The 21748-nt window shown below is 37.0% G+C and overlaps 1 protein-coding gene across 5 annotated transcripts in view; it reads right to left on the bottom strand.

Moving 5' to 3' along the window:
* LOC135081442 (LIM domain only protein 7) overlaps positions 1-21748 on the bottom strand; it is a 264365-nt gene that overhangs the window by 55343 nt on the left and 187274 nt on the right. For all 5 annotated transcript variants that reach the window (XM_063976129.1, XM_063976128.1, XM_063976127.1 and 2 more), the window contains 2 exons: positions 15889-16086; positions 6679-6818 (listed from right to left, as the gene is read on the bottom strand). In XM_063976129.1, the coding sequence (XP_063832199.1) occupies positions 6679-6818; positions 15889-16086 (338 nt within the window). The remainder of the gene's footprint in view (positions 1-6678; positions 6819-15888; positions 16087-21748) is intronic.

Below are 21748 nucleotides of genomic sequence, written 5' to 3'. Positions count from 1 at the left end.
AGCAGGTTCAGCCCTGCACACGGATATTAATGCGGGATTATTGAAGAGTACCAGATCTAGAATTTTTCCATTTTCGTTTTGGATGTAATTACACTGACGTAAGTCGTTAAAAGATAGCGCGTCCACAAAACTTCCTTCTGTAGTGCTAAGTGACGACCCAGCCGAAGAGTAGCCTGGTTCGGAATCGTGGAGCCAATTAATATTAGGAAGATTGAAGTCCCCTATTATTATGACATTCGAAGAGGCATTTATTTTATTTTGAATTATATCAGTAGTGTTTGTAAGAAATACATCAATTTCATCAAGTCTTACTGGAGGGGGGATGTACACACCGCAGATGTGAACCTTTAAGTTTCCATCAACCCTCAACGACAACCACAAGTCCTCACATTCAGTCTCCCATATTAAGTTACGGATTACCTCATGCTCCCTCAGGACAGCAATCATCACGCCGCCACCCTCTCGTTTTTTAGAAGCAGTTGTAGATCTGTCACGTCTAAATACGTTGTATCGCTGATCCAACAATTCATAATCAAAGACAGTACAATTCAACCAAGTTTCAGACAAAACAATAACATCGTAATTACAGTGCAGCACAGCGGCATACAACTCCTCAACTTTGGTTCTAAGGCCTCTTACATTTTGATAGTAGATCTTAATATTGAATATTACAATTAAAGCCTCAGCCTAAATTAACAAAAACAAAGAAAGAAGTATCTAAAATGAACTTATAAAAGAGAGTTCAACACAACGTCACTCGTTATACGGTGGATTTTTGATATAGAGTCTTTACGCATAAATATGCGTCCGCTGCGAACCCACACAAATTCGTACTTATTTTCCTTGGCAAACTTCCTGGTTGCCGCGTGCAGTTTCTTATTTTCAGGCGAAAGATGCTCTGTTACATAGAATGGTTGCTTTTTTCCAGGTATTCCGATATGCGCAGTATTCAGTCTATCTGTCCCACGAGACTTGTTGAACTTTTTGACCGCTGCTAATATTCCGTCTTTTATCCTGGGATTTGCGAACTTAACCAAAATGCTGCGGGGGCGAGTCGATTCCTGGTTCAGTTTAGGTATTCTGTAGTAGTTAATTATATCGGATTCAGCCAGTGGGAATGAAACAACTTTGGAGAGTTGTTTTGTAAAAGTCAATATGTCCTCGTTCTTGTTTTCAGGAATACACTGAATTTCTACATTACATGCTCTTGATTGTAGGTCTATGGTAGCTAATTTATTTTTAATGTCATTAATTTCCACAGTTAGTTTGCAGTTTTCGTTTTGTAGATTATCGATGATTTTAGATTTATCGGACACCAACTTGTTGAGGTCTTCGTACTGAGCGCTTAAGAAAGACACGCTTGTCTTTAGCTCTTCGATTTTCCCGTTCACAGTCTTTATCTCAGATGACAATGCGGCCCTCACGTCAGATAGGATTTTAGTAGTTGCTTCCTTCAATTTCTCGTCGATGTACGATTTAAGCTCTTCAATCAGCGTGTTACTAGTCAACAACTGGCAACTATTACCGGAGGATGCCGATTTGGGGGATTCCGCTTGTTGTGCTCTTATCGGAGTGTGAGTGTTGTCACCCCGTTTTTCTGATGCTTTGCAATCCGGACATTTCCATACAACCTTTGTTGACTGTTTTAATTCCTTTGCATAAGCGGCGGCCGTAATACCCAAGCACAAATAATGGTAAGTGCCCTCGCAATGTGAACAAGATTTCAAGTCGGTATTTTTTAATACCTTCTGACACGCTTTGCATCGCATATTTATTTATTTTATTAAATCGAAGAAACAAATTCACAGAAAAATATCAACCCAAAAAGTCATCGGGTATCGGGTCTTGAACTCGGGTCACAGCGGATACGCACCGCGCTCACAGCCACAAGACCAGTATGCTCATTACGTCATTGAGTGAATAACTGACACTGTTTGGGACGGTTGTATGAGTAGTAAGATGATTGTTTGTAATAGTTTTGAGACTGACCACCAATCGGTTAATAATATTTTTGCACTCAAACGAACTACCGCACTGACACTGGGTTTTAGGAGTTATTCTTCAGTAACACTTTATAGTTTATAGTTGATTTTTGCACACGCGCATCACAAAAAGTCTTTCGAACAATTACTGCACACTTATGTTTTGAATTTGACGTTATTGATTGCGTTATGAATTTATTTATGCGGAGCTGATTCAAAAGCGTCCGACCGTCACGCCATCTTCTAGTTAGGTTCCAGGTTAGTTAGTTAGTTAGGTTAGGTTATATAATAATGGCAAATTGATGCCAAAATAATTAAATTCTAATTAGCTTTGACGTCAAAAACACTAATTATAGACTTGCTAAACTTGTTATACCAACCTCAACATGATTAAATGCATTTAGGACAACCGCAAAACAATTAAATATTCTAAAAATAAACAAATTTGACTATATTATTAGCACTCAGATAAGTATCAATCAAGATATTTCCATAAACGGACTTTAGAACAGTAGGCTCATTACTGTAAATATCTTATAGTTAATAGTATAGTCATAAATAAAACTAGAAATGCAAAACGTTTATTTCTAAATTAGCCTTTGGCCACAGCTTCACCCGCGTGAAATTAAAGTCACATATCGTTATAAATAATAGCCTTTTATGTTATTCTGACGTATAAACAATAATACTCTAAAGTTTCATCAAAATTCTTTCAGTAGTTATTGCGTGGGAGAGTAACAAACATGCATCGATGCATCCTTATCAACTTTCATCATCATCATCATCATCATCATCATCATCATCTCAGCCATAGGACGTCCAATGCTGAACTTAGGCTTCCCCCAATGCTTTCAATGTTGCCCGGTTGGTAGCGGCCTGCGTCGAGCGCCTTCCTGCTACCTTTACGATTTCGTCTGTCCACCTTGTGGGTGGACAATATTAGTGGGATTTTGAGAAAATGCGCTTAGGGCCGGTATAGAGTTTAGCTTTTAAATTATTGCCCACCTTTCCTTTACACTGTGTAAACCAGATGTTTTAGAAAAGAGAACATACCGCATCAAAACCCATTGTTCTCGATACGAGAGCAATCAAGCAACCAATTGGGTCCGGTCAGCTGACCGAGCCGGACGTCCGGTGACGTAATCAATTGTGACGAAAGCATAATTGATTTGAAATTATGTAAAAGTGAACTAACCAATAATTAGAAGTCACTAAAACACTCAATTTTACCCTATAAAAACCCAATTAGTTCGCAATTAAAAGAAAATTAGATTTGTAGTTTCTCTAAAATTAATTAATGGTTAGTCAATCGCATCAAATAATATGTTTTAAGTCAAATCGATGGGAAAAGAGCGGTTTCAGGTTTATCAGAACCAACTACCGCACCTTACCTACTTGGGTAAAAATATCTAAAGCTAAAATCAGATATCGCAAATACAAGAATGTTATATTGATTACTCATTTTTACCCGCGACTTCACCCGCGTGAGTTTTTCATAGAAAGACTCCAGCCATGTTCCTGTTTCAAAAGCCGGGATAAATTAAAAACTATCCTACGTTTTCCTTGGGTCTCAAACTATCTCCGTACCAAATATTATACAGAATTCCGGATCGGTTCAATGGTTGGTGAAAAGATTAGATAGAGTTACTATCGCTTTAACTATTAATTCAGATTTTTTAATCGATGCGCGCGCGCACGTAACCCGATCACTCGCGCGATGGCCGCTGGGCGGGACGGACGTAACCGACACCGGTCGAAAGTAGATTTCCTTTCGGAGAAAATATGAAAATAGTTTCACTAGAAGGAATAGTTATACGATACTTACTATACAATGAAACAGGGATGAACATTAAGATGTATGAAAGAATGTTATAAAAGCATTAAAAGCAACGGTTTTGCAACTTTTATCTTTTGCAAACTTTTTGTTGAAAGAAGATTGCGCTAGTTCAAGAATAATTATGAATAATAAAAAAATAAACAATAAATGATTGTAATGATAAGCATCGCTATTCAATGCAGACGCACTCATGTTACAACTGTTTTGTTCCTGAACAGCGATTAGGTACTAAATCATATCTACCGTGTTAAAGTTCGTTGATTTAATTTATGTTCCGAAATATGATATGTAATTAATTCTATCGTAATATGAAGATAAATAATTGTTTTAAAACAAATGATATAATACAAGCTCTATATATCGCAAAGTATAATAGAAACTGCAGCTGACCACACGAGTCAATGACACCAATATTGTGTTACAAGCGCAGCCAGTCGATAAGCTTCCACATGCTAGCCTAGAACTTGCCATATGCTGAATGTGAGCGATATATTCGATTCAGACAGAAATCATGTCAACTTCTCTGAAAGTTGGAGACTCTACACTCTTGATAGTTATGTATACCTGGGACAAACAGTCCAGTTACGTAGGCCCAACTTCGAGAAAGAGGTCAATCGTCGAATCCAGCTCGGCTGAGTAGCAGGGTCAGAAATACCGCAGTATATCAAGACAAAAGTCTTTGACAAGTGTGTGTTGCCGGAATTGCCAGTGATGGACTGATGGTATATGGATCTGAGACGTGGTCGCTTACTATGGGCCTCAAGAAGGTCACCCAAAGGGCGAGCGATATATGTTTGATGGAAATCGAACATTCTGATTCTATAAAAGTCTAGAAGGAAGTAAATAACATCAATAAATTAGACCAAAAGTCGTTTTAAAAATAAAAAAATCTATTGTTATATTACATTATTACAATCTACAAAATTTATTGGAAGTTAAATTAATAAATTATCGTAATAAGTGTTTTTATCAACTTCAATAAAATAAATATTAATAGATGTCGACTATAAAAATATTGATGCTGTTAATAATCTCATTTTGCGTGATCAAATAAATATTAGTCAACTATTCTTATAGATCATACAAAAATATATCGACGTGTTATTAATAAATTATTAATTATTTTATTAAGTGTATTATATCACAATTTCTGCTTGTTCTGTTATTGTAATTAAGCAAGCACTCGATTAATATCTCAGATAGCGATCTCGTTTACAAATTCTAGATTTGTGTGTAACTATCTGCATAATGAGTAAACTGGACTGTGACTAATTGTAGAAGATTAACTTGTACAACAATTAAGTTTAACTGGTCCAGTAATTGAAACTGTTAAGTGGGTTTTTGCATAGACCAAATTTTACTAAAATGCCAACCTGTTTTTACGTTTCACGCGAACTGTAATTTTCGTAATAACAACATAATAGGACTTCATTTTCAATTTTGGAACATCACAGAAAACAAAAGCACATCTAAATCTGATATCACAACAACACAAACTAAAACACACACTCACACGACTTCAACTTTAACTACTGCCCAAATCACAGTAATAGGTTTCACCGCCACAATAATGCACCTTATGAAAATACCGATCGTGACCAATCACGGTGACATAACCAACCTATGATTACAAATAATAGAATACCTTACTGCGAAATAAAAGATGATAATGACCAAGGGCGTATGTGTGTGAACTTCATGAGGCAATCGTAGGAAAGCAAATTTATTATTTGTAATAGCAATGATCGATTGCATTAGTATGTTATTAGGTTAGATATGAGATAGGTAATTTCGTTATTTGTATATTGGATGAAACGTAATAACTGTGTGGCAATTCCGCGAAATGTAGATTGAAGATGATTAATGGGTATATGATGTGGAAAATTAATGATGACATTACTGGCGAAGATACGTTTGAAGTCACTTCGAATAAAATCGGTGTTAAATTCGAATTACGAGAAAGTCACGGTGATAATATTGTTTATGATGCAAACGTTACTGTCAGCGATTTAATTGAAAACATCAAAACTGCAAGTAAATAAATTATACCGATCCAGACAGATAGTAAAAGGTGGCTGGTAGATTTATCAATAATAACCAAAGCAGTCCAGCCTGTTGGTGTTTATCTTGAAAGTGACAAGGAAATCCTGTCGACTAGTGAAAATAAAAGCAAATGAAACGCTTTTTAAACTATTCATAATATCCAAGGGCTGCGGAAGTCAGATGGCAATCGATCCTAGAGCTATGCAAACCAGATCTGCCGGATATATGTAAGATAACGGTCGCACCCTGGATAGAAATTGCTGAAGCAGTCTAGAATGATGCTGAAAAAAGCAGGCATATTTATTTAATGGAATTTGGTTAAATGTAGCGCTTATCTTTTCATTCAAAATTAAACTAAAATAAGAATAAACCCTTCGTCTACCACGGGCTTGCTCTTGATCAAAATCTTACCCCAGAGACAGTAGCAAATAGTAATGTAGGTACGATGATAGATTTATAATGACTATTCACTTTCGCTTTTTAGTTTTCAGTCTATGCCACCTCTCGATACCACTGCTGCATTTCCTATGTAGCAAGAATCTTCAGTTTGACCCAACCAATTTAAGCCTTAACGCGTTAACATTCATATTCATAACATAATCAAATGTTTCAATGTTTTTGGGTCATAAGACAAGCTAAAAACATTAAAAATATAGTAGGAACTATATTCCCACTGTCGTATATCAAAATATTGTGGGAATTTCCCACTTCCGTATGGTGGGAACTATATTCCCGCCGGTTAAGAACCAACTGGAGAGGCCGTTCTAGGAAAAGTTAACCAATTTTTAGGCAATTTTTAGTTAGTTTCTCGCTTACCTTTCCTCCAGCATTTCGTTGAAGGTCTTGGATTTGGCTCTGGGCTGCGTGGGCTCGTTCTCCATCCGTCGCACCTCCACGCACCGCTCGATGATGTGCTCTACGCGCTTCCGTCTTGACGACTTCCAGTTGTCCAGGTTCTGGAAAGAGAAGGAAGATAAATAAATATAACTTGTCTGAAGTATCTTCAAATTCAAATCGTTTATTGCATGTCACATTACAATTTATGGTGGTGTTACAAAATAGAGGTAGTCTTAACAATGACTTAGCCATGGGGCATTCAGTATTGACTGAAGCAGAGGTTGTACCATGGTTACTAGATAAATAAACCTACTTAAAATAATGTTTACAAATGAATATACTCAGTAATAATGTATTTACTATTCATGACTCATTAAAAGGAGATCATTCAGGCTTCATACATTTTTGGGCCTTTTCTGAAAGTGCCGGCCAACAAAAAAAATTGGTGCGTATTATTAGAACTAGCTATTTGGAGCAATAGTTAATATGGCATAAAAGTTGTAGGACCGCTCTGAACCAAGTTATACAAGTTCGATGATTCATCATTTATTGATTTTTGAAAGTGCAGAGAATCATATAATGATTATTGATATTGCTAGAAATAGTTATTTGAAGCATCTGTCATTATAGTGCGAAAGTGTGGGTTCATTGTCTGTTCAGTTATTTAAGTGACAAAAAAGTAGTTTTCATGTTACTTCATTTTCCACCAGTTCATCCGTTATAATCTGAGCAATATTTATAAAACCTTCCTCTCACGAAGCCCAGGTGTCTCTACGCCGTGTACCAATATCTCCACGACAGCTTATACACAAATGATTAGCCACTTCACACAACAAACGGAATCTGAGTCGAATATTCACATATAGTCCGGTCGCCGAGCACGTAGAAGTTTGGCCAATGACCCCAAGCTACCCATCCTTATCGCTCGCACGTAATTATACCTATTGCTGTCGCGATTGTGCGACGGGCGGCCGCAGTGAGTGTGCGAGTGCGACAGCAACATAGATTCGTGCGAGCGAAAAAAAATGGATAGCTTGGGGTCATTGGACGAAATTCTACGTACTCGGCGACCGGGCTTTAACAATGATGTTTAACGATAACGCAAGCAGGTAGGCGTTTGATGTAACGCGAGTCGCATGGATAACTGGATGACCTTCACTTCAGTTTTCAATGTCCCCGTCTCATTCACTGACGGGTATGCTCCGAGCCATCCTATTGGCTGGCATGTTTGCTCGTTTCTTCTCGGCCACAGCGACACTGCTAGCGCGGGCCACGGATGTATCTTTTTCGTTTCGTCATCGCGTCATTTGATCGCTAACTTAGAGCGGTCGGTTGATAATTGTTTTGGATCATGAGTTTCTAACAAAACATATATGTAATTATTTTCAAGTTTGCCAACACTTTAAAAGTCAATAAATGTATGAAAATGATGAATCATCGAACTTGTATGACTTTGTTCTGAGTGGTCCTACAACTTTTGTGCCATATTAACTATTGCTCCAAATAGCTAGTTCTAACAATACGTACCATAATTTTTTGTTGGCCGTAGGGTTTCTGATTTCTCGACTTATTTTTTTTCTCGAGTTTCGGGAATTCTCGAGGCCAAAGTCTCGAGTTTTCTCGGGTCTCGAGTCTTTTAATTAAAACTGTTGAAATCGGTTGAAATTTAATAAAAACACGGGTTTTTATTAATGTTATAATGTGTCTGGGTTATAATCAATAATACTGTAAAGTTTCAACAAAATCCGTTCAGTAGTTTTTGCGTGAAACAGTAACAAACATCCAGACATCCAAACTTTCGCATTTATAATATTAGTAGGATAATTATAACTTAATAATTAACTAAAGGAACAAAAGTCATAAAGTCGCGTGTACTTTAAGGAATAACCATTTATATTAATAACCATAAATATCTGGAGCTCCAATTGAATCACTTGTTTTCCAAAGAACACAAGTCCAAATTAATTGTTAAATTACGATAATAAACCTACATTTACAAACAAAAAAAAACTTTTAAATAAATTTTTAAACTTAAAGATAACGACTTGAATAAACGTATTTACGAGTACCTAAACTAACAGTTAACAAAAATTTTTCAGTCTTTAAATCAGTCAGTTATACAAACATAATAAAATATAGCATACTCGTAGGTGAACATTATTGGTTTCGGTTAAGATCATTACTTGCAAATCAAATTAGTTAAAAAAAGGAAAGACTAGGCCAGTCTAAACGCAACGTTAACCTATTAAATAATTAAAAACTTACTTTTGTCTAAGAAAATAGGCTTTCAAAAAAATTAAAGCTTCAAAATCGAAACTCGAGAATTCTCGAGCTCCGGTATTTTTTTTCTCGTCTCGAATGAAGCCAAATTTCTCGAGTTTTCTCGAGTTCGAGAAAGCTCGAGCAGAAACCCTAGTTGGCCGGCACTTTTAGAAAAGGCCCAAAAAGAATGATGTCCTTATTGACACAGGAAATCTTTATGTTCAGTAGTGGACGACTTAGGGCTAAAATGATTATGATGATGATTTATGACTCCATTCTAGTTTTCATTTATATCCCACGCTTCGACTACTTCAGTCAGCCCTTATCAGAACGTTTTATTTTATGACGAGATTATTTAGTTCTAGTATAATAAATGTTTGACTATTTTCACCGATTTGAGTAAATAACTAGCTTTCCGCCCGCGGCTTCGCCCGCGAAGAATTTTTTTTTCGTCTGTTACAGAAAAACTTTATCGCGCGCGTCCCTGTTTCAAAAACCGGGATAAAAACTATCCTATATCCTTTCCCGGGACTCAAACTATCTCTATGCCAAATTTCATCAAAATCGGTTCAGTGGTTTAGGCGTGAAAGCAAGACAGACAGACAGACAGAGTTACTTTACTGCATTTATAATATTAGTATAGAAGTATAGATTATATCAAATATTAACATTTCTGCCAGCGATATTACGAGTACACTTATCTCAGAATTGGACCAGCTCTTTCCCATTACTCATTCAAAAGGAATATAAATCTAGAATATACGTCTCATAGACTACCGAGACGGATTGGTTCGGGTGAATATACATAGATTTTCAGACCATTTAATTTCATCGTATGGCCAGAGCAAATCTGCGGTCAAGATCAGAATTCACAATTGAAAAGTGGTTAACGTAAATCTTTTGCAATTTATTATTGACCTATCGCTATGGTTATCAATTGTCTATTGTAAAATGTTAAGGTTTACTGTTGGCAAAATCAATCAGCCGAGCTAGGATGCGCGCCGTGATAAAATCTTATCGACTGTTTTAGACGACAAATGTATGGGCTTATCGCGTAAAATCGATGAAATATAGGCCACTGGTGTGGTCATTAACACAATAACAACCCAAAACAAAGGAGTCTTAAGAACAAAGATGAGTGAACCTAAACGATTGGATTTCAAGTTAAAAGCTGAGATTCTGATTTTAAAAATAAAATCTGGAAATTGTATCTGACAGTTTACTTTATCGATGGACCAAGGCAACGGAGAGAAGGTGAACAGGAAGGGCGAACAAGTTTTTATAGAACAGTATTTATACTCTTTTTCGACTGTTTAAGTAAATAGCCGATAATTTAGTCTTTTTACAGCTGGTAAATGACTCTACATTTTACATAAATATTCATACTGCAAAACTGTATCAAGATAAAAAGAATAATTTATAAGCCTGTAGGTTAATCGAAGCCAGGTAGCGCTATTTAATAGTACGGCTTATTTTACTCAATTTCTGTGATACTCATAGTAAAGGTAGTCGTCACCCGAACGGTCACTCAGCAAAGTCAACTTTGACGTTGTACTACCTACTTTAAGATTTTTATTATCATGACTCCAGTATCAACAAACAGAGATCCAAAGCTGAATTCTATTGGATTTATATTTCAGACGACAAATGTATGGCTTTATCGTCAAAATCGACAAATTCGTCGATAAGACTATCGTCTGATTTTGGCGCATCCTTGACTAACTGTATAGATAATAGTTTTTCTACTAACTTTTGCCACCTCCTCCTTTTCCCAAGGTCACCAGCTGTTCCCAGCGGATCCGTCCATGACCTATCGCAATGCACCGAATGCAATAAACATGCGCACGCATCGACTGATTGGCATCACGCTGCGAGTGCGCTTCGTGCCTGCATTTGCAACAATGGAGGTGTTTGATCCTAAAAAGGTTGTTTTTGAATCGTGATGGAAATTAGATTCAGTGAATTAGAGAGGCGGTACCGTCTAGAATTCTTAGATAGTGATTTTGAACGCCAAATACTCTAAGGAGTTCACGCCAAGGTGCAATACTGGTAGTAAAAAAAAACTTATTGTAGTAAAAGAAAACCGCAATTTGAGAAGGGACGGTAACATTTCCACTTGATGGACTAACGATCTAGTGTAAGTCGCGGGAAGCACCTAGATGCCGGGAAATGCAGGACTGGTCGTTGTGGAAATCCTTGAGGGAGGCCTTTGCCCAACAGTATCATTTGGTTGAAAGATGGAACTAAAAAAATGCAATAAATGCACCGATTACTACGTAGAATTTATTAGAAAGAAAGAAAGAAACATTTATTGCCATGGACATCACAGAAGACAAAAGATGTAAATAATAGAAAAAAAAGTAAATAAGACATAGGTGACATAAAACATACAATGAAAGTGAAAGTAAACTGAGCAGTGCCACCCTGTCGCACAGCGATGTCCATCGCAATGGGACCCCACTCAGCATATGCCGTGGCCCCCGGTGAGGGAGGCCACGACGCCGGTTTTCAGTGTTATTAGCAAAAACTAGAATAGGTTCTCAAGACTAGTTCACTTCTATAGCAAAGATGTCCTTTGCTTCATCAAAAATAATATACTCCAGCTATTAATTTGCTATCACATCACGTAGCTCAAAATTCTTTTTCGCACGTACCATAAACAATTTCTCATCAAACGTGACTGATTGCGCTCTCTATTGGCAGGGTATAAGTGGGTATACGTAGAATGTAAACATCGCGTGCTTGCGGCGATCAAGGGTTTTTTTTCTCTCAGTTTCGCTGCCACTGTTTACAAGCTCCGTGGATTGTTCGTGTGGTGTAAGTTGGAAGGTGAAGCGTGGTTCTAGTAAATATATTACAAGTAAAATTATATTATTAAAATTGTAATCAAAATCTTACCCAAGCATGCGAATGTTTGATAGAGCGAGTTTGCCCAACAGATGCTTATTTACTCGTGATACTTGTAAGGCCTTTGAGGTTGTATGGCCGCAGGCAAAGTATTTCTTACAGGATCATTATGAAAGTATATAGCTCATACTTTACATGATGTCACACTCATTAGAATAGAAAAAAACAAAGCTGTGTAATTACTAAAGATGACCATAGTCATCAACTCACGAGTCAATGATATTGTATTCTTATAGGGTTTTTTTACTGAAACGTCATGTCTATTTTTCTTCTATCCCACTTTTCCTTTACTTTGAAATGATCGATTACGCCTGTATTCACAAACATTACTATGAAGTCTCACAGTGCGCGTGGACGCACAGGGTGACATATGAACCAATCACAGAGCTCTATTAAACGCTGGGCGTTCGATTTGCTGCTTCACTTAAGCAAGTGTCGTTTGTGAATAGGGTCGTTACTGTTCTCAGTCAGAGAATTATTGTTGATTCTATCCTTCTCTTCTTTTCGCCTTAATCTTGGACCAAACTTAATAGATCTTGCTGGAACCCGCCGGTCTCAAACTAGACTAGTATTAAGGTTGGAACCAGATATTTTTGAAATACTTGTATTGCACAATGTGTTATTTTCGTGACAACTTAACGACGCCAATCATAGTAATCACACAGATAATACTCCCATTAAACTGTAACGGATAGTTAACGCAATATCGACGCGTAGAAGTGTTTCGTTGAGTTATTTCGCTTAAATTATTTTGACCAAAATTCCTTTGATGTTAAACTACTAAAGTAACAATTGTGTAGTGAGATAAATTAACTAACTGCTGCTTGAAGGGTTTATCGAACAGGCAATAATTTATATCGATCGCAATATAAATATATCCCATTAACTTAATGGCTTTGTTAATAACTATTATCTTGGCGAATTTAAGTAGCAAATAGTTTCAACTCTGAAAAAATCATGGCTGGTGATTCGGCAAATCGAATTCAAAAAACGAACGCTAGACCAGAGTTGGCAACGGGCAAAAACAAAACAAGCGCGCAAAAAAATGACAACTCTCACAGAGCGGAAACTGCGCATTCCGCAGACGAGGCAACGACGACGTATTTCCGGTGTGAGGACCGTAGGGAATACCAAAGAGGTATGTGATGCGGCGCGTTCAAAGGTAAACAATAAACATGTGCATTCCCTACTTCCAGCAGGATAGGGATTTCTAGGGAAAAATAATTAATACGTATGTTAAAAATAATGAAGAGAACACTGAACTTCATAGAGCAATTTTGTTTTTAGAAGGTAGTTTTTAAGCTTGATTCCATAAAGCCAGCATCTAATGTCGAGTGGATGTGCAATGACTACTGACTCATCGCAAGACAGATTAATTAAATCTATATATAAAAGAAAGTCGTGTTAGTTACTCCACTTATAACTCAAGAACGGCTGAACCGATTTAGCTGAAAATTGTCAGGGAGGTAGTTTAGAGCCAGGAGAAGGACATAGGATACTTTTTATCCCGTTCGAAATAAAAAAAAGTCTGCTTATTTATTGCCATTAAGGCGGAACAAAGTTCGCCGGGTCAGCTAGTAAAATATAGATTACAAAGATGTTTGAGACGACAATGATAAGTATGTAGTAACAAAGGAGTTCGGATATTCTGAAGATGATCATGACAAAAAGAACGGGGCACGATGATGAGATGATAGAAGATAATTAAAGAATAATAGATGCGCTAAGAAAATAACAGAAGTCTTTATGATAATATAAACTCACCTTTTACTGGCTGAATTTTGAAATAAGCATCAGCAGTAGGTAATTTGTGATTATGATAATTTAAAGTGACAACTGCTGTAGTCCAAAGCGTTGATTGCGTCTGCTTTCCAAACATAAATAAATGAATTATTTTAAGAAGAAAATAAAGTGAAAGAACCCGTAAATCACAACCGTGAAAGCAACCACTTTATGGTCATATAAAAATACCACTTTTAACGATGCATAAAATCATATGTCCAAACATGAGCATTGTGAAACTCATCGATAAATCAATATACAATTATACTTCATTTCGGAAACGGAAATAATAATTTCGGAAAGTAATTCAGAAGGTTCATAGGCACCTCGGAAGTTCAAAACCTTCTAAAGTTTTCTGTAAAGATGCTATAGATATCTTAAAGGAATTCGTTAGTTCATTTCAGCTAGATAACGTCCACTGCGTGACAAAGGCCTAAAGCCTATTATGCTGCATAAAGGAGTAGACACTCCCAATATATGAGAATTTGAAGGTGTTTCAATCGCTGCTAGATAATGTGAATAATTAGATCGTTACTTATATTTTCAAAATAGTCCTTTACTATACTGAATTTCAGGTTCCACGGGACTATTCCCATATCTCAATCCCACCACTGCAACTCCTGTGTAGCCAGGATCAGCTTGACCGCCATTAAAAACCAGTGAAGGTAAAGTTTGTCCCGGAACCTCAGATTCTTTTTGTTTGAAGACTGATTCGTTATTTTTCAATCACGCAAGGGCCTACCACGTCTGTATCTATTGCAGCACAATATGGCAGAAACCGATGCCAATTAACCCGTTTCGGATCAAGAAGAAAACTTTCCCCAAGTTCTAAGGAAAGGTAATTAAGGTCGTTTAAAAAATGACAAATCGAGCAGATGCCACGTCTCGTGAGACGTGTAAGCTATTTTAATTGGAAGGTTCTGGTATAGCACAAAGAGAACAGCAAATCACCTTTGGATAAAGGTCGATGTTATGCTTGATTAGTTTTACATTCGAATGATCCGAATTTTACAATAAATGATAGTGGCTGTGTTTCTTGCGCTGCTTCTTCTCACTGGCCTATTTATTGTCCCGAAGCAGTGGTAGGGGTAAAAGCGTTTTTTAAAAGCCTACTTGCAAAAGTAGTAAAAAATATATTACGATATGCTAATTTAACTAATTTGACATCTATTTTTTAAGAGCCTTTCTCAATTGTCTGTTTTACATAAACTGTAATTAATGGACATAGTGTTTATGCATGATTACTTATATACGATTTTCAGCTAATACGTCAAAAGTGGTTAATTCCATATCAATGAAAAGAAAGAAACCCTGTATATCACCACAACGTCCCATCGCAACTTGAAACTGTAAAAATTAAAATAAAGAAGCTAATAACGCCGTTCCCACAGAACAACTAAAATGTCATCAACGTAAAGCAATTACTAAGCCACAGGATGATTTCTGAGACCTAAATGTGGCAAAGCGCGGTCGTCCCCAAAACGCTAAGGGCGCCTTAAAGACCACACCATCAAACGGCAAATGGCTGAATAGAAAGCTGATGTTTTGTAAACAGAGTCATTACTGTAATGATCTTGGCACACATATGCGTACATCATGTGAAATGTTTTGATTTTTGTTGAGTAACGCAATTCTAACAGTTATTGTCGAATACGTGTTCTAAATGATACAGAAAGTGGATGAGAAATCTACAGTAAAATATGCTATCCAAAAGCTAATGTGTTTCGAAAAGGGAGCGATAAAGGTTTCGTAATTATGTGCCACTTTAATAGTGTTGTGGTTGTGGATCTTAATAAAAATTATTCTGATGATCTATCCACATTAATCGTCGAGGCAAAACCCGGACAAACTAAGGGGGTTTGGCGACCGGCTTGCCCGGAATGACTTGAGAAACTAGCCCTTAGTCCAATAGATGCACAGCCAAAAATGGCAAAACTATCACTCGCCGTGCAAGTCCTCTTGTGACGTTTGCGCGTTGTAAACAATTGGAAAACCAGCTCTTAGGCCACTACATACATATAAGGTTGCCTTCTAAAATTCTCTCTAAAATTTGGCAACCAGGACTAGACGCGTGCAAACCCAGAGTAATATAGATAGAATGGACACACAGCCGAAAATGGCATAACATCACTCCTTCGACTGTAAGTCCTCTTGAGACGTGTCATGTGCGCGTTGTCGGCAATTGAAAAAATACCTTAGTCCACTACACACTAAGTCGAAAATGGCAAAACCACTCACCGACTGCCAGTCCTCCTGTATCTCGATCTTAGGTTCTGTGCGTTTGGCTAGCTCTGCCCTGCGGAGCTGCTCACGGGCCCTGCTGCCGAGGTCTGCGGGCCCGACCCGGACGAACTGGAGAGGATTGGCGGCCGGCTTGCCCGGGATGACTGCGGCCGTATGCGCACGAGTCGCCAGGAAGTCTGCGCTGTCTGTGGTCTGGAAAGAGAGGTTGAAATTAGTCTCATATTTTTATCTGGTTTCCTTCAGTGCGGAAGCACTTCATGTCCATAATCACATCATATCAAAATATTTATCAGACCTTTCTAAGGCCCAAGTTTAAGGTATATGTATAATCCTACACGTAGCTTGCCCTACCACCGCTTCAGGAAAACATATGGGCATTTGGTTTGCACTGCAGTAGCACGAACTTTTTTAACCGACTTCAACAAAGAGGAGGAGGTTCTCAATTCGGTTAGTTTTTTTTATTAATTTACCAGAGTCAAATGGAGGATTTGATCTACACTAAACACACCGTCAAAAAGATTAAAAACTTACAAGTTTAACTTGCTTTTAAAAGCCTTTAGCTTTTGCCCTACCAGCACAACGAGACTGCACTAACTGCTGAGAACACTCGTTCACTACTGTCCGACTTTTGTAAACATATGACTTAAGTTAAATAAAAGGAAACAATGCGTGTTATGGTTGGACATGGAGATTTATTTATCAATATTTTAACAACAATGCGTACTACGTAAGGAATTGCCGTTTGCGGAAATAAAGCGGTAGTGGAATTTATTCGCGTAGATTTTAATTAATTTAACCTAGGTATGTTATATTCTGATGTATGAGCTATAACATTACAAAGATTTCATGAAAATGAATCTGGTAGTTTCTGCGTGAAGGAGTAACAAACATGCAAGTTGATATTTTTTTTAGTTTTGGCAACTTTTATTGCAATAACATTCCCCTTATTCTCTACTCTACCCCAATCGGAACATTTAAGAATAACTACAAGGAATTTAACAGATTTTGGAACATTCGTCAAGCTAATATCTCTACATACAAGAAATTGTAACAGTAAAGCTGTAACAATTAAGCCTCGTTACAACTAAAACTAATGGCCACAGAGTGATATCAAGAGATTTGTTTAATTACTTAACAGCTGAAAACAATGTAATTATTATGTTACGCGAGTTACATAAAGCGGATAACTGTTATTTTGAAAGTGAGCCAACGCGCCGAGCCGAATGCTTTAACTGTGAATAAAACATTTGCAGACATAGGGCTGTTCGAAGTTAGTTTTAAAACTAGTATTGTCAAAGAGATTAAAACATCAGATTAAATCAAACGACTTATTTTGCACTACTACACTTATTTATGTAACATTTATAATGTATTTAATAGTATTATTTGTTTTTTTGGCATATTTACTAAACTTTTTATTGTTAAAATAATTGGGAACTTGTTTACTATTAACTTAACACGTTACAAGCCTTCGTCTCCTTAATACATGCGTTTTATTTCAGTATTTTTATAACAAGTATGAAAAATGTGATGAGCATTTTGAAAAAAGTGATTGCCAACCCTAAGTGAAGTAACTGTGAAATTATTATGAGTAAACTCATTACTTTCGAGTTATCTGTTACAATCCAAACGCGACCTTAGACGTTATGGACCATTAATTATGCAAATTTCACTCTTTCGACATTGGACGTAGAAATTAGTTTTGTAGAGCACGAATAAACTGACCCAGTCTTTACGTTACTTTAATTAGTTCTAAAGACTTTGAAGCAGGTTTTTTGGTTTTATTTCACTAATATTATAAAGAGGAAAGATTTTATTGTTTGTTTGTATTGAATATGCTCCGAAATTACTGAACCGATTTGAAAAATTCTTTCACCATAAGAATCTTAAATTATTTCTGATGAGCATAGGCGGTACGAGGTTCGCCGGATCACTTATTTTGAATAAATGTTTGTCAAAGAAGAGTAAGAAATCCATCATTCGGAGGTCATTTCAAAGGTTCACTCACGTGATAGGTAGGCAGATAAGGTCGACAATAGCAATAAAGTACACACCAAGAGTGATACTACAAACTCGTGCGCAGAATGAAAGAAAGGAGCAGATGCCATGTTACGTTATTATGCACAAAAATTGCAGACAAAAAAGCGTTTAAACAGCATTTTCTAATTGATCACTGGTCTGTGATTATGATCATCATGACAGTAATTTGAGATGATTAATTACGTTTTTAGCCACTGTCACTTTCAGTAACTTTAAATATAGAACTAATGATTGATTAGACGTCGAAGTTACATTACATTTATTTTTATGCATAAGTTCAATGACTTCATAATTATGCTATATTATGTGCTATTGGCTAGATGATGGAGGATAGATATTTACATGTCAGATGCACATTAAACTAGCACTTATAGCTAACTAAGTACATAAGATCCCACCATGATTAACTTGGTGTGCTGTCTAATACTCCATTGCATCTGAAAGAGCCCTAACACCCTCTATTTGCATAGCCTGAGGATTTAACCCGTCAAGTGTCGAAGAAAACTCATCCCTTCTAACAACTCCTGATTGCCTAACACCTTCACCAGATCTCCTTGGACACTTTCCACAAGCTCAAAATACAGTAGCGACGTATTATTACACAGATTAGAGTCTGCGTGTCGAGATGAAAAGCCCCATACCAGTTCGAACCGGTTTAAACCGGTTTTTATTATGGGGCTGCCGTAATAAGCGCAGTTTCTACAGGGTTAATGATACGTTATTTGGAGTCCGGGCAGATACAATGTCGCCGACGAGTAACGGGTTAAAACCGGTAGTGATAGTGATGGTAAACGGATGATTTGCCTAAGTGATAGCTAGTGATGTAACCGAGAAATTTCAAACAAGTTAAATTCTTCAGTTGGAATGTTTAGTTTTGTTTATGCGTTATTTAACCCTTAGCAAAGCCTTAAACATTCGAATTTCATAGATAAAATATTTTTAAATTGAAAGTATCTTCATAGAACCTTTAGAAGTTTTGGAGCTGCCTTAAGGTAATTGGAGAGTTCTAAACAGTTCGTCTGCCAACTTGAGGAGTGTAAGTCAAATTCTCTTTGCCTGTAGTAAATTAGAGAAGGTCGTGATCCTGCACAGGAGACTACATGGCCTGATGGTAATGATGAAACAGTTCGCATAACAAACTCATCACAAATACATTCATACATAAAAAAGTCAATAATGCACTTCCCAGGTCTAAAACAACTTGCAGCACAACAGTCTACACATTTTTATTGCAAATTCGCCTGTATTACAAATAGATAATAATGTGTAGCTTGACATGTTGTCGTCTATACGTATTTCTAAACACTGGTATCTTATTTATTACCATATTATTTAATAGGTGCTAGATTGCAACAAAATGTGTAGGCTGATGTGCTACGTAATTTTATTTCTCGCGTCTACTTCCGCGGAAGTTCCTCCATAGTAATCCGCAGGAGCTTTCTAAGATTACGTGTCCCTGCGCGCGCAGATTGCATTTTAAGTGCGCGCCGAAATATTGTCATTTGCGGGTATAGCACGTTGTGCAATCATGATGGACATAGTGCATTTGTTTAGGCTTTAGGCATAACAATACAGGGTGTCCCAAAAAGTAGTGTCAAGTTTCAGCTTCTGGGCTGCCAGCAGCTGGGCTTCAGCCCAGAGGTAAAGCATCACTAGGGCTATCCGAAGCCCCCCTTCCGCGATTTTTGATAGTTTTCGATATGATTGGTTTGAATAAATTACTTATTGGGACAGCCCGTATAAGCGGGTCCAACCAAATATTCGGTTGCGCAGTATTTGTCGAACGACAGACTTCGATTTTTCCCAAAATGTCTTTTAATTATTGGAATCGATCAAAATGGACCTCATAAAACCACTCCTTATATAATTTAACTTTAAAGTACATAATTTATGCTAGTACTGCCTAAGGGTCCTAGTGTAGTACTATTAACCAGAAGACCTCTATTCCTATATGCGAATAAGACATAATGATAAGGACTTCAGGAGTTTTAAGAAGTGATTGTATACCATTTTAGTCATCTAATTTATACTTCGATCTTTGTCTAAAACAGTCAGTTATCAGTTACCTGGACTACTTGACCTTTGGTTTCTTTGACAAGGAATTAACCTGTAACCTATGTATTTCTTAAAATTGACCTGCAACGTTCACGAATTGCTACACAAATAAATAAATGTCAGCGAATGTGTTAAAATGTAGATATTAGGTAAGACATAATTAAGTTCTTTTGTATTGACATTGTTATTTCAACGCAACCTCGTTGTGATGATACTAAAACACTTTATTTGGAGTTAAGCAAGACTACGAAATACCTGTAATAATACTTATTCTAAATAGCATTGCGTGATGACCACTTAAAGACTTATCTAGACAAAAATAGAAAGGAAACATCTTTAGCATCTTGATATTGATAGTAGGTCGTAAAACATATGTTTATCGTCCACGGTGGCCTTTTAAATGTAATTGTCAGTTTCAGCCCCTTCTGATGTAAGAAATAGTGATAATATACCGTCTAGCACGCAACTTATGATGTAACCAAAATCACTTGCATATTATAATTCAATTTCAGACCACTATCATAATCATATTCAAAATAGTGAAAGCAAGAAAACTATGCGGAAAACAATCGGGAATATTTACCAACAAATTTGATGATATTAACAAACACTTTCACTGTCAATGCCAATTATGAAACAATCGGTGCGACCACGCCTCGCGATCACGATCGGAACCAGTTGGGCTCGTGGTAGAACGAAAGTTGACACGATAAAACCTATTTTAAGAAATAATTGATGGAACTCACATAAAAAGGAACGCCGTGGTTCTTTAAAAAAAAAAAAGAAAACGGAATCCCTACGAACAAAGTTCACACCGGCAGCTGCACTCCGATTTAAAATTAGAACATGCAATCCGTTGGGCCGTTCTAAATTTCCGTTCGGTATGCGGTTTAAATTTAGAACCCTAGAGTTAGTTCACTATTCGACACTGTCGTATGTCACTGGCTGATTCTATTTTTAAATAATCGAATTATTTAATCGCTGGATGTGGGTCCGTCCGTTACGTACGCGCGTTTACTTTGCCGAGAGGAGCCGACTAACTTTCGCGGTTTTCCACGGCTGTACTAAGAGAGGGGAAAGTAACGTGTTGAGTTAATTAAAGCATTATTTTTGTTGCAAGAACGGACAGAAACGCGTAGAAGCAGTTATGCGTACAACATTGTTTCAACTCACTATCATCAATCATTATCTATGCTAGGTTTGAAAGAATTCCAAACTTAAAAGAAAAACAGAAGAATATCATTCCCTTTTTCTTTTTCCGACTTAAAATACTAGGCCACATGGTGTAGGTGGCCAGATTCACTATAAGATCTATGTCGTTCCGTTCACAACAATAACATTTCAAGCGGCAAGGAATTAATTGATAGATAAGCAGAACCGGCAATAAATCTGTTGGTTATCTTCTGACGTCGCGTGCGCGTGCGCCATTGTGAAGCATTTAGTTTGATTCGGTATTAATTACTGCTAAGTGGAGGATCCAAGCATATGCACGTACTTAACGATCTGAGTCATTCACCCGCAATCGAATGTTATTCGATTATTTTTATGTAATGCATCGACGACTCCGTGATTCGATTACCGGTTCCACAGATTCGATTCCACGGTCAATTCATATGTTTTAAGTCGTTGTTAGGGGGTCAAGTTTAATAACTTTATAAGAAAGCGGAAACTTATTCTTTTAATATTAACAACGTGAAAGTCAATTAATTTGTGTGATGTTGCTCAAACAGATATCAAGTTATCAAAGGTTGAACGGATA

Source organism: Ostrinia nubilalis, chromosome 20, assembly GCF_963855985.1.
Source record: "Ostrinia nubilalis chromosome 20, ilOstNubi1.1, whole genome shotgun sequence".
In the NCBI taxonomy this organism is placed as follows: domain Eukaryota; kingdom Metazoa; phylum Arthropoda; class Insecta; order Lepidoptera; family Crambidae; genus Ostrinia; species Ostrinia nubilalis.
This window is presented reverse-complemented; position numbering and strand designations above follow the sequence as displayed.